Source organism: Bombina bombina, chromosome 1 (genome assembly GCF_027579735.1).
Source record: "Bombina bombina isolate aBomBom1 chromosome 1, aBomBom1.pri, whole genome shotgun sequence".
Classification (NCBI taxonomy): domain Eukaryota; kingdom Metazoa; phylum Chordata; class Amphibia; order Anura; family Bombinatoridae; genus Bombina; species Bombina bombina.
The window spans coordinates 1,104,127,748-1,104,141,319 of NC_069499.1; the positions used below are offsets into that span (position 1 = coordinate 1,104,127,748).

The 13,572-nt window shown below is 39.6% G+C and overlaps 1 protein-coding gene across 1 annotated transcript in view; it reads right to left on the bottom strand.

Moving 5' to 3' along the window:
- Positions 1 to 13,572, bottom strand: part of SOGA1 (suppressor of glucose, autophagy associated 1) — a 188,729-nt gene that overhangs the window by 130,889 nt on the left and 44,268 nt on the right. Inside the window, exons 3-4 of the mRNA XM_053697193.1 lie at positions 12,575 to 12,733; positions 211 to 267 (exon numbers count right to left, since the gene is read on the bottom strand). Of these exons, the coding sequence (XP_053553168.1) occupies positions 211 to 267; positions 12,575 to 12,733 (216 nt within the window). The remainder of the gene's footprint in view (positions 1 to 210; positions 268 to 12,574; positions 12,734 to 13,572) is intronic.

A 13,572-nucleotide genomic window follows, 5' to 3' on the forward strand; every position in this document is an offset into this window, starting at 1 on the left:
GATAATTAGCCTGAAAAAAAAAAATGGGAGTATTATTATGTATATTATGTGGCAAAAATAGTGTGAGCCAAGTAACTCTCAATACAAAGAAGATTAACTCTGTGTAGAGACATCTGCAAGCGAAGAATTTTCTGGAGGAAAAAATAGACTATTTCAGATTCCAAGAAGGGAGGAGAAGACATCAACCAGACGTAAATTCTATACACATACCTGTGGAGATGGTTTCTTTTCCACTTTTGAAGACGACCGCCTCTTTTTTAAAGAGTTCTGCAATAAGAAGGAAGATGCCATGAGAACTACAGAAATATGGATATCAATTTACACAGAAAATACTAGACCAAGAACAATAGCATATCTGTCTAGGACTAGTCATTTGCCTGCCCAATATTAACAGGAAGTATAAAATGCATAAGAATTAGGGCTAACAGAAAAGCTACCTGTATCGCTATCACAAATGTATGCACTCAAGTTGTATCAATGAAGTGCAGTTTTTATTCAGGGTGGGCAATACAGAAATGTGAAATATATTTTATAATAAATTGAATCAGAATTAATGCAACACAAATGGTAGAAATGATGTAAACATTGATATTGGAAAGATTGGATGATTAAGACCTTGGGCCCAATGATCAAAAACTTGCAGACACAGAGAGAGAGATCACATAATTTCACATTCAGAAACCCGCATAGAAATGAATAGCTCTCAAGCTTAAATTTGCTTTTCTAAATGTTTTGAGGGACCTCTCAAGACTTAGATAATCTCACCAGAGTGGAGAGCTGTAAATCATCTGACCGACCCCTTGTTTCTTAAACAGAAAAATAGGCAAAAATGTATACAGACAAAGTTAAATGAACAGCAGATTATTATTTTTTCACTTTTAAATAAATTGTTTTTTTAAACTTAAAGAAGAATGACATCTTTACTGGTGGCTACCTAACCTCTGACCTCCATAGGAAAAAAAAAAAAAAAACTACCAGAAATGGCCGGATGTGAGTACCCATCCATATGACCCTCTCCTTACAGTTTGTGATTCTTTCTTATCCATACAACAGCTTAGAGAAAAGAAGAAAAAAGGGATTGGATCCTGGCTGCTAGCAAACTGAAGGTCCAAACTACATTAGTCCTAAAAACAGAATTTATGCTTACCTGATAAATTACTTTCTCCAACGGTGTGTCCGGTCCACGGCGTCATCCTTACTTGTGGGATATTCTCTTCCCCAACAGGAAATGGCAAAGAGTCCCAGCAAAGCTGGTCACATGATCCCTCCTAGGCTCCGCCCACCCCAGTCATTCGACCGACGGACAGGAGGAAATATATATAGGAGAAACCATATGATACCGTGGTGACTGTAGTTAGAGAAAATAATTCATCAGACCTGATTAAAAAACCAGGGCGGGCCGTGGACCGGACACACCGTTGGAGAAAGTAATTTATCAGGTAAGCATAAATTCTGTTTTCTCCAACATTGGTGTGTCCGGTCCATGGCGTCATCCTTACTTGTGGGAACCAATACCAAAGCTTTAGGACACGGATGAAGGGAGGGAGCAAATCAGGTCACCTAAATGGAAGGCACCACGGCTTGCAAAACCTTTCTCCCAAAAATAGCCTCCGAAGAAGCAAAAGTATCAAATTTGTAAAATTTGGCAAAAGTGTGCAGTGAAGACCAAGTCGCTGCCTTACATATCTGGTCAACAGAAGCCTCGTTCTTGAAGGCCCATGTGGAAGCCACAGCCCTAGTGGAGTGAGCTGTGATTCTTTCAGGAGGCTGCCGTCCGGCAGTCTCATAAGCCAATCGGATAATGATTTTAAGCCAAAAGGAAAGAGAGGTAGAAGTCGCTTTTTGACCTCTCCTTTTACCAGAATAAACAACAAACAAGGAAGATGTTTGTCTGAAATCTTTAGTAGCCTCTAAATAGAATTTTAGAGCACGGACTACGTCCAAATTGTGTAACAAACGTTCCTACTTTGAAACTGGATTCGGACACAAAGAAGGTACAACTATCTCCTGGTTAATATTTTTGTTGGAAACAACTTTCGGAAGAAAACCAGGCTTAGTACGCAAAACCACCTTATCTGCATGGAACACCAGATAGGGCGGAGAACACTGCAGAGCAGATAACTCTGAAACTCTTCTAGCAGAAGAAATTGCAACCAAAAACAAAACTTTCCAAGATAATAACTTAATATCTACGGAATGTAAGGGTTCAAACGGAACCCCTTGAAGAACTGAAAGAACTAGATTTAGACTCCAGGGAGGAGTCAAATGTCTGTAAACAGGCTTGATCCTAACCAGAGCCTGAACAAATGCTTGAACATCTGGCACAGCTGCCAGTCTTTTTTGAAGTAAAACAGATAAAGCAGAGATCTGTCCCTTCAGAGAACTTGCAGATATTCCTTTCTCCAAACCTTCTTGTAGAAAGGATAGAATCTTAGGAATTTTTATCTTGTTCCATGGGAATCCTTTAGATTCACACCAACAGATATATTTTTTCCATATTTTATGGTAAATTTTTCTAGTTACAGGCTTTCTAGCCTGAATCAGAGTATCTATTACAGAATCTGAAAACCCACGCTTTGATAAAATCAAGCGTTCAATCTCCAAGCCGTCAGTTGGAGGGAAACCAGATTCGGATGTTCGAATGGACCCTGAACAAGAAGGTCCTGTCTCAAAGGTAGCTTCCATGGTGGAGCCGATGACATATTCACCAGGTCTGCATACCAAGTCCTGCGTGGCCACGCAGGAGCTATCAAGATCACCGAGGCCCTCTCCTGATTGATCCTGGCTACCAGCCTGGGGATGAGAGGAAACGGTGGGAATACATAAGCTAGGTTGAAGGTCCAAGGTGCTACTAGTGCATCTACTAGGGTCGCCTTGGGATCCCTGGATCTGGACCCGTAGCAAGGAACCTTGAAGTTCTGACGAGACGCCATCAGATCCATGTCTGGAATGCCCCATAATTGAGTTATTTGGGCAAAGATTTCCGGATGGAGTTCCCACTCCCCCGGATGGAATGTCTGATGACTCAGAAAATCCGCTTCCCAATTTTCCACTCCTGGGATGTGGATCGCAGACAAGTGGCAGGAGTGATCCTCCGCCCATTGAATTATATTGGTCACTTCTTTCATCGCCAGGGAAGTCCTTGTTCCCCCCTGATGATTGATATATGCAACGGTCGTCATGTTGTCTGACTGAAACCTTATGAATTTGGCCTTTGCTAGTTGAGGCCAAGCTCTGAGAGCATTGAATATCGCTCTCAGTTCCAGAATGTTTATCGGGAGAAGAGACTCTTCCCGAGACCATAGACCCTGAACTTTCAGGGATTCCCAGACCGCGCCCCAGCCCACTAGGCTGGCGTCGGTCGTGACAATGACCCACTCTGGTCTGTGGAAGCTCATTCCCTGTGACAGATTGTCCAGGGTCAGCCACCAACGGAGTGAATCTCTGGTCTTTTGATCTACTTGAATCGTCGGAGACAAGTCTGTATAATCCCCATTCCACTGTCTGAGCATGCACAGTTGTAATGGTCTTAGATGAATTCGTGCAAAAGGAACTATGTCCATTGTTGCAACCATCAATCCTATTACTTCCATGCACTGCGCTATGGAAGGACGAGGAACAGAATGAAGTACTTGACAAGAGCTTAGAAGTTTTGATTTTCTGACCTCTGTCAGAAAAATCCACATTTCTAAGGAATCTATTATTGTTCCCAAGAAGGGAACTCTTGTTGACGGGGACAGAGAACTTTTTTCTTTGTTCACCTTCCATCCGTGAGATCTGAGAAAGGCTAGGACGATGTCCGTATGAGCCTTTGCTTTTGACAGGGACGACGCTTGAATCAGGATGTCGTCCAAGTAAGGTACTACTGCAATGCCCCTTGGTCTTAGAACCGCTAGAAGGGACCCTAGTACCTTTGTGAAAATCCTTGGAGCAGTGGCTAATCCAAATGGAAGTGCCATAAACTGGTAATGCTTGTCCAGAAAAGCGAACCTTAGGAACTGATGATGTTCCTTGTGGATAGGAATATGTAGGTACGCATCCTTTAAATCCACGGTAGTCATAAATTGATTTTCCTGGATAGTAGGTAGGATCGTTCGAATAGTTTCCATTTTGAATGATGGTACCCTGAGAAATTTGTTTAGGATCTTTAGATCCAAAATTGGTATGAATGTTCCCTCTTTTTTGGGAACTATGAACAGATTGGAATAAAATCCCATTCCTTGTTCTCTTATTGGAACTGGATGTATCACTCCCATCTTTAACAGGTCTTCTACACAATGTAAGAATGCCTGTCTCTTTATTTGGTTTGAAGATAATTGAGACCTGTGGAACCTTCCCCTTGGGGGTAGTTCCTTGAATTCCAGGAGATAACCTTGAGAAACTATTTCTAGCGCCCAAGGATCCTGAACATCTCTTGCCCAAGCCTGAGCAAAGAGAGAAAGTCTGCCCCCCACTAGATCCGGTCCCGGATCGGGGGCTATCCCTTCATGCTGTTTTGGTAGCAGTGGTAGGCTTCTTGGCCTGCTTACCCTTGTTCCAGCCTTGCATTGGTTTCCAGGCTGGTTTGGGTTGTGAAGTATTACCCTCTTGCTTAGAGGATACAGAATTAGAGACTGGTCCGTTTCTGCGAAAGGGACGAAAATTAGGCTTATTATTAGCCTTAAAAGACCTATCCTGTGGGAGGGCGTGGCCCTTTCCCCCAGTGATGTCTGAAATAATCTCTTTCAAATCAGGTCCAAATAATGTTTTACCTTTGAAAGGAATGTTAAGCAATTTTGTCTTGGAAGACACATCCGCTGACCAAGACTTTAGCCAAAGCACTCTGCGCGCCACGACAGCAAACCCTGAATTTTTCGCCGCTAATCTAGCTAATTGCAAAGCGGCATCTAAAACAAAAGAGTTAGCCAATTTAAGTGCTTGAACTCTGTCCATAACCTCCTCATACGAAGATTCTTTACTGAGCGATTTTTCTAGTTCCTCGAACCAGAAACACGCTGCCGTAGTGACAGGAACAATACATGAAATTGGTTGTAGAAGGTAACCTTGCTGTACAAAAATCTTTTTAAGCAAACCCTCTAATTTCTTATCCATAGGATCTTTGAAAGCACAACTATCTTCGATAGGAATAGTAGTGCGTTTGTTTAGAGTAGAAACCGCCCCCTCGACCTTGGGGACTGTCTGCCATAAGTCCTTTCTGGGGTCGACTATAGGAAATAATTTCTTAAATATAGGGGGGGGGACAAAAGGTATGCCGGGCCTTTCCCACTCTTTATTTACTATGTCCGCCACCCGCTTGGGTATAGGAAAAGCGTCGGGGGGCACCGGAACCTCTAGGAACTTGTCCATCTTACATAATTTCTCTGGAATGACCAAATTGTCACAATCATCCAGAGTAGATAACACCTCCTTAAGCAGTGCGCGGAGATGTTCTAATTTAAATTTAAATGTCACAACATCAGGTTCAGCTTGATGAGAAATTTTTCCTGAATCTGAAATTTCTCCATCAGACAAAACCTCCCTCATGGCCCCTTGAGATTGGTGTGAGGGTATGTCAGAACAGTTATCATCAGTGTCCTCTTGCTCTTCAGTGTTTAAAACAGAGCAATCGCGCTTTCTCTGATAAGTAGGCATTTTGGATAAAAGATTTGCTATGGAGTTATCCATTACAGCCGTTAATTGTTGCATGGTAATAAGTATTGGCGCACTAGATGTACTAGGGGCCTCCTGTGTGCGCATAACTGGTGTAGACACAGTAGGGGATGATGTAGTATCATGTTTACTCCCCTGATTTGAGGAATCATCTTGGGCAATATCATTATCTGTTGCATTACTGTCCTTACTTTGTTTGGACACTATGGCACAATTATCACATAAATTTAAATGGGGAGACACATTGGCTTTCATACATATAGAACATAGCTTATCTGATGGTACAGACATGTTAAACAGGCTTAAACTTGTCAACAAAGCACAAAAAACGTTTTAAAATAAAACCGTTACTGTCACTTTAAATTTCAAACTGAAAACACTTTATTACTGAATATGTGAAAAAGTATGAAGGAATTGTTCAAAATTCACCAAAATTTCACCACAGTGTCTTAAAGCATTAAAAAGTATTGCACACCAAATTTCAGAGCTTTAACCCTTAAATTAACGGAACCGGAGCCGTTTTTACATTTAACCCCTATACAGTCCCAGAATGAGGCTCTGTCTATAACTAGAAAGGCCCCCATCTGAAAAAGGTGTCCAACACAGTGCCTGCCGTTTTTCTAAACGTTCCCCAAGATTATAATACCAATAATTAGTTAGAATAATTAGTTAGAATCTGCATAATATGCCTAGTAAAGCAATTGTTTTAGCCCAGAAAAATGTCTACCAGTTTTTAAGCCCTTTTTGAAGCCCTTTATTCTTTTATGTTTAACTAAGAAAATGGCTTACCGGTCCCCATGAGGGGAAATGACAGCCTTCCAGCATTACATGGTCTTGTTAGAAATATGGCTAGTCATACCTTAAGCAGAAAAGACTGCTAACTGTTTCCCCCAACTGAAGTTACTTCATCTCAACAGTCCTGTGTGGAAACAGCAATCGATTTTAGTTACTGTCTGCTAAAAATCATCTTCCTCTTACAAACAGAAATCTTCATCCTTTTCTGTTTCAGAGTAAATAGTACATACCAGCACTATTTTAAAATAACAAACACTTGATAGAAGAATAAAACTACAAAAAACTCTTAACCATCTCCGTGGAGATGTTGCCTGTGCAACGGCAAAGAGAATGACTGGGGTGGGCGGAGCCTAGGAGGGATCATGTGACCAGCTTTGCTGGGACTCTTTGCCATTTCCTGTTGGGGAAGAGAATATCCCACAAGTAAGGATGACGCCGTGGACCGGACACACCAATGTTGGAGAAATTCTAAACTAAAATGTTATAACACTTTTTACTTCCAACTGTAACAACAAGCTGTGATATCTGCACTTGGGTGAACAAGGCAAATAAGTGTAAGAATAATTAGAGAGCAGAGGTTTAAACAGATTTACTCAACATTTAAAAAGGTAGATGAAGTCCTTAGAGAACAAAAAAAAAAAAAAAAAAAAAAAAAAGCTCCTTGAGGTAGTGCTATACAATATATATTTTAAATAATGTGTGTATACAGTATTTATTGCATAAATTATAATGTAAACACATGTTGCTTCCAACAAATCAGCCCCTTCAACCCATTTGTAGATACAGACAACAAGAGGTGTCACCTCACAGCCATATTAGCAGTGAAGAGCTGTGTCCTTCAGGCAGCTTTTTTTTTCTAGAGGATTAGTGAAGTGTTAATGTGCATGCTCAATTGTGTTTCTTCAGTCAAACTGAAGAAAATATGGGGGCAAAATTGCACATGCACTATATAAAATGTATGCATCATACAGCACTATTGCAAAGACCAAAAGTAATGCAATGTTACTTCATTGTGCCTTTAACATAGGATGACAGACTTAAAGGGACACTGAATCCAAATTTTTTCTTTTGTGATTCAGATAGAGCATGCAATTTTAAGCAACTTTCTAATTTACTCCTATTATCAATTTTTCTTTGTTCTCTCGCTATCTTTATTTGCATCCAAGTTATTTTTTTGGTTCAGCACTTCTTTATTGGTCGGTTAAATCAATCCACCAGTCAGCAAGAACAACCCAGGTTGTTCATCAAAAATGGGCCTTCATCTAAACTTACATTCATGCTTTTCAATAAAGATACCAAGAGAATGAAGAAAAATTGATAATAGGAGTAAATTAGAAAGTTGCTTAAAATTGCGTGCTCTATCTGAATCACGAAAGAAAAATGTTGGGTTCAGTGTCCCTTTAAGCCATAAAGTGCTGATCTGCAGCTTCTGGCTGCTATTCCAATCTCATTTTATTGGTGTATAAAGCCTAACAATACAATTAAAAGGAATTCAGACTAAAGCATCATTTCAACTTGAGCATTATCTTAAAATGTCAAGGTTCTTTTAATGATCATTAACCAATCACCTTGATCACTCAAGAGGACCATGCACATAGGCAGTTGACTTGCATTAGCAAATAATGTTCTGCAAAATAGTCACTAAAAAGTAAATGTACAGCTACACAATTGTAAGTTCCCACAGGAAAAGGGCCCTCAATTCCTCCTGTACTTGTTTGATAAATTGCGTCTTCTCTTACAAATATTGTATCATTGTTGTACTCATCATTTGTACCCATGAACAGTGCTGTGGAATTTGTTGACGCTTTATATATAAAGTATAATAATAACAAAAATAACAACAACAGACATGGCTCTGTATTTGTAACCAAATAAGCAGATAACAAACCACTAGGATATTGTCTACATTTTCATGTTTGCATGAGATCCTTGCAATGCCACCATCAGCCCTACACAGCGTGTACAGAAACTGAAGTCTTGGCCAGCAGACAATTAACTCCTTGATCCCTCTACCTCCCATTGTCTAGCATTTCACACCTAGGCCCAAGCATGTCAGTATGATTTCCAGCACGCCTAGGACTATGAGAGACAATACAATATTCATTGTTCAGGCTCAGTTGTTTCCCAGACCTGCAGCATGTAGATTACAGCTTTTTTAGAAAGAAAGAAAAAAATGCTTCAAACCTATTATGATTTGCTGGAGGCTATGGGAAGCATTTTCCTGCTTGACTAATAAAGGATATTTAGTTGTCATGTGTACCCGTTAATACAATAGACACATTTAAGGCTTTGGTCCCTCCTTAAATATATTAATCTTTATTTCAATCTAAGAGGCCATGTAGCCAATTAATTGAGATAGGGCACTATGTTCTCTACACTTTCTCCTTGACATTCTATATAGCTTCTCCCTATATATCCTTCTGCTGCACTATTTAAGACTATCCTATAATCTCTACTACTGGCAAAAAAAACACTAACTACAACTCCATAAACCTTTAATAAAACATCTCACATTGGCATTTTGTAACCCTTCCCATTTACACCTATTACTGCCCTCTTATACCTAGCCCTCATGTCTCCAGATGTCATTTCTTTCTATGGCAGGAGGGGGTTAATTACTTCTGAGTCCAACAGGAAGGGGATAAGCACTACTTAGAGTATGTAAAATGCGCACATCAGTAATTAACCCTTTCTATATCGTTATGTTGCATGATAGGCTGTTCAGTGCTGTGTGTGTAAGAAGGGGCCAATTACTGTGTTCAGACAGCGGTGTATAATACCTGATGATAAGTGCTGCACAAACCATCAACTTTTCACTGGTTAGCATATCTTTTTTTCTTACTGTTTTGTTTTACCTATATAAATATAACACTTATCATCCCTTTATATATCTTCCACAGATTATGTGCACTTCACAGGGATCCATCTCATTTGTTCACATTGTCCATGGTGTACCTATTTTTAATGGGTTCTACTATAAAGCAACATAATCTATGCTATGCACACTGTGAGCTCTATAAAAGCCGTCTGCTTAAATATTGGGGAGTTTATTATGTTCTGTTAGTCTTATATTTATCAAGAGCAAATGTATTTTTACATCCTGACCTTTTATAACATTGATGATCTACAGGGAACAGTCCTGAGCTAGCAATTAGCACAAGTAAAACAGCTACTTGAAGACAGCACCTGATAAGACTGGAACAAGATTGTCTTATAGTGAGAATAGGGAGAACAACAAAGTGAAAGCCCATAAAACTTGTGAAATCGTGTAAAATGATCACTTTAATAGGAGGAGCAGATTCCACAAGAGGACATGATCCTGTTATAGCTGCTACATCACTAAACAATTATTTTGAAATAAAAATCTCTAGAAGCAGATTTTTATTTGTTTACATTAATGCCCCTGAATGTGTTTTGCTTATGGATCAAATAATATTAAAATAAAAAGGTAATAGCCATAACCTTGGATTGATCCTATATGGTTAGCTGGTCTGGTCTTTAAAACAGATACATATTGCATTTTGAGACAAGAATTAGTATTTCCATTATGGAAAAGCAATGCTGAATATTATGAAGTTTGTTTTACTTTGATTAAAAAACTATAACTTAAACATGGACATAATCCTTACAGTGGGGAAAAAACAATTCCAAATGGACTCTGACATGATCATACAATAAGGTTGGATATCCCTGCTGCAGAGAAATATAGCTCTGACATTTACTCGCACTACTACGTTCTTTTGTTTCTGGCATGGAGGAGAACAGACCTCTAGTTTATTATCTTGTCAGAGAGCTACTTTTCCAAGACCGTGTATATATTCCAGTGCTCTCCATTAGCACTCGCTGGAACAGTACGGCATATTAGGATATTTTTGGACTCCAATATGTTGATTAAAAAAAAAAAAATTTCGGAACTGTATCACTTCAGTTCTGTGACAGGATAGTGTGCAATTCTACTTTGGCAGCTAATTAGACTCAAAGATTTGTATGCTCAATGGCGGCTGCAACCAAGGACAAAAGCAGGCAGCTAACAGTCAGAAAATGAACATGTACGTAGATTGGCTGGTTTCTAGGAAAGTCATGTGATTTTACTAAAGCATTCTGGAACACATTGTCCTGTCTTCTATATATGGCTACTTAAAGATATTTATTTTCTAAGTTTATATACACATTGGATGTCCTGATTCAGAGGAGTTACAGGTTCTTTATAAGCTTAAAGCATTTCTGCTGCTGCTTGTGGGCCATACAGATGTTTAGAGAATTTTCCATCATGACAATTGGCTCTCTGCCATATTACGAACTCAGAGCATTTTTTGAATGTGCTCTTTGTTTATTTCTGAACTCCAGCCGGCTTTTTTTTTTTTTTTTTTTTTGCACAGTTTCAGAGATGTCCTCCAGCTGGTAATGATCTAATTGCTTGGCCTATTTTCCCCTCTCCTTTTTAAACCCAATTTTTTTCTTCTTTTTTTTTTTTTTTTTTTATATATAAAAGCTGTTGGGTAGTGGTGTTAAAAATAATTTAACAAATACAAATCAAGAAAAAATGTTTGAGTGTACTAGCCTTTCATTTTATAATGGTTGTTAATAGTTTTCACAAACATATCCCTCCAAGCATTTATCACTACACAAGTTGAATAACTGGTTCTGTAAAATATGCCAACAAACTGAAAATTCTTCACAAAAATGTGCAACACTTTTAAACCCCCAATAGCATTTGCTAGACTATAAGTAATATTTGTAACATAGCCCTGCACTTACGATTAACGCGTTTGTTTATAAGGGAAAATTCTTAAAAGTTGACCTGTTGATGCTTGATGACTGGACTATAAAAAATAACAAATAAATAAGCAGCGTCTGTGATGTTCATCCCAGAGATCTGTGCATCCTGTATCATGGGGTGGGAAGTAAGAATTATAAACCTTTTGCAATCACTTGTCTTTTAACTAATTAAAGGGATAGTAAAGTCAAAATTAAACTTTCATGATTCAAATTGTTCTCTTGTTATTCTTAGCTGAAAGCTAAACCTACGTAGGTTCATATGCTAATTTCCAAGCCCAGTTTTTCACAGCTAGAGGGTGTTAGTTCATGTGTTTCATATAGATAACATTGTGCTCGCTCACAAGTTATGAGCAAATTATTTAAGAGTCAGCACTAGTTGCCTGAAATGCAAGTCTGTCAAAAGATCTGAAATAAGGAGGCAGTCAGCAGAAGCTTAGATACAAGGTAATTACAGAGGTAAAAAGTATATTTCTATAACGGTGTTGGTTATGCAAAACTGGGGTATGGTAAATAAAGGGATTATCTATCTTTTTAAACAAATAACATTTTGGTGTTTACTATCCCTTTAATAGATTTTCTTCTAGTGATTTAAGAAAAAGTAAAATGTATCCTGTAAACACAGCTGAAACACTTATACATGCAACAAAACAATTAAAAAACTAAATAAAAAAAAAGAAACATAACAAGAATAAACAGCATAATGAAGAAAAAGAGGAACATGAAGCTCATGGAAAACATAATGAAAATGTTGTTACCGATGATAACAGAAGAGAAACAAACAGAAATACAGTTTTGTTTTTTCTATCAAGAGTTAAAAATTCATATTTAAATTACACAATAGTGCATTTCAGGAACAGTAGGGTTTTGCATACAAACCAAGGTATCAGTCTCTAAACAACTATAAGCACTCACCCAACCAGCAAGTGGTTAACTCATGGTCAGACTCGCACCAGATCAGGAAAGGGCCAGTTAATGTAGCAGTGTAAACACATATTTTACCCTTTATTAGCTGATCGGCCAAACCATGATCAGGACTGGCAGAATGCTGGGTGGGCCTCTGTGACTATGTTTTAAACCCTTAGCAGGGGTTACACTAGGAACATTGTATTTTAAACAAGTTCCCTTTAATTAAGGCACAAATCAAAGTCAGGGGCAAGCTGGCAACTAAACCTGAGGACGTTTCTATCGATATCAGTGAATCACCCAAACTTGTTTATTAAATAGAATTATTGGTGTCACTTTAACAACAACATTTTAGATTAGTTACAGTCCTTGTACAAACTGGTCGTGAAAGTTAAATCTCCCTATCCAGCTAATTTACTCAGCTCTGAAATAAATGCAAACTCCTTACCTCTTTAGTCTTTTCCATCTCATTTTGCAGCACCTGTTTAGCCAGGTCAGTCTCAATCAACCGCTGGCGCAATTCCTCGTTTTCCTCCTCTAGCTTGATCCTCTTCTTCTCCACCGCCTCCAGCTCATTATGAAGACGCACTGAGACATCTTTAGCCACCTGAACGAGAGACAAAATGTATTTATTTATTAATGCTGTTTTAAAGGCAAAAGGTGGTCACACCAAATATTGATTTGATTTAAAGTTTTCTTCTGTTCACACACTTTGGGGCCTATCTATCAAGCTCCGAATGGAGCTTGATGCCCCGTGTTTCTGGCGAGCCTGCAGGCTCGCCAGAAACAGCAGTTATGAAGCAGCGGTCACAAAGACCGCTGCTCCATAACCTGTCCGCCTGCTCTGAGCAGGCAGACAGACATCGCCGGAATTCTACCCGATCGAGTACGATCGGGTTGATTGACACCCCCCTGCTGGCGATTGACCGCGAGTCTGCAGGGAGCGGCGTTGCACCAGCAGCTCGTGATCTGCTGGTGCAATGCTGAATACGGAAAGCGTATTGCTCTCCGTATTCAGCGAGGTCTGGTGGACCTGATCCGCACTGTCGGATCAGGTCCGCCAGACCTTGTTAAATAGAGGCCTTTATGTGTAGTTAATTGATAAAAACAAACAAACTATTAAACATCTCTATTAACTCTGTAACCTAAATAAGCCCCATCAGCTCCCACTGTAACCCTGCACCCCCTGTAACCCCCATAAGCCCCCCTCTGTAACCTATGTAAGTCCCATCAGCTCCCACTGTAACCCCCCAATAAGCACCCCATTTAACATCATAAGCACCGCACCGCCTGTAACCACCATTACCCCCCAACCCACATAAGTCCCAGCGCACCCCTCTCCATGTAACCAGCATCAGCCACAGCGCGCACACCCCCTCCCTGTAACCCGCAACAGCCACAGCGCTGCCCGGTAAGCCGTCTCAATGTCGCAAGGTGAGCACGGCA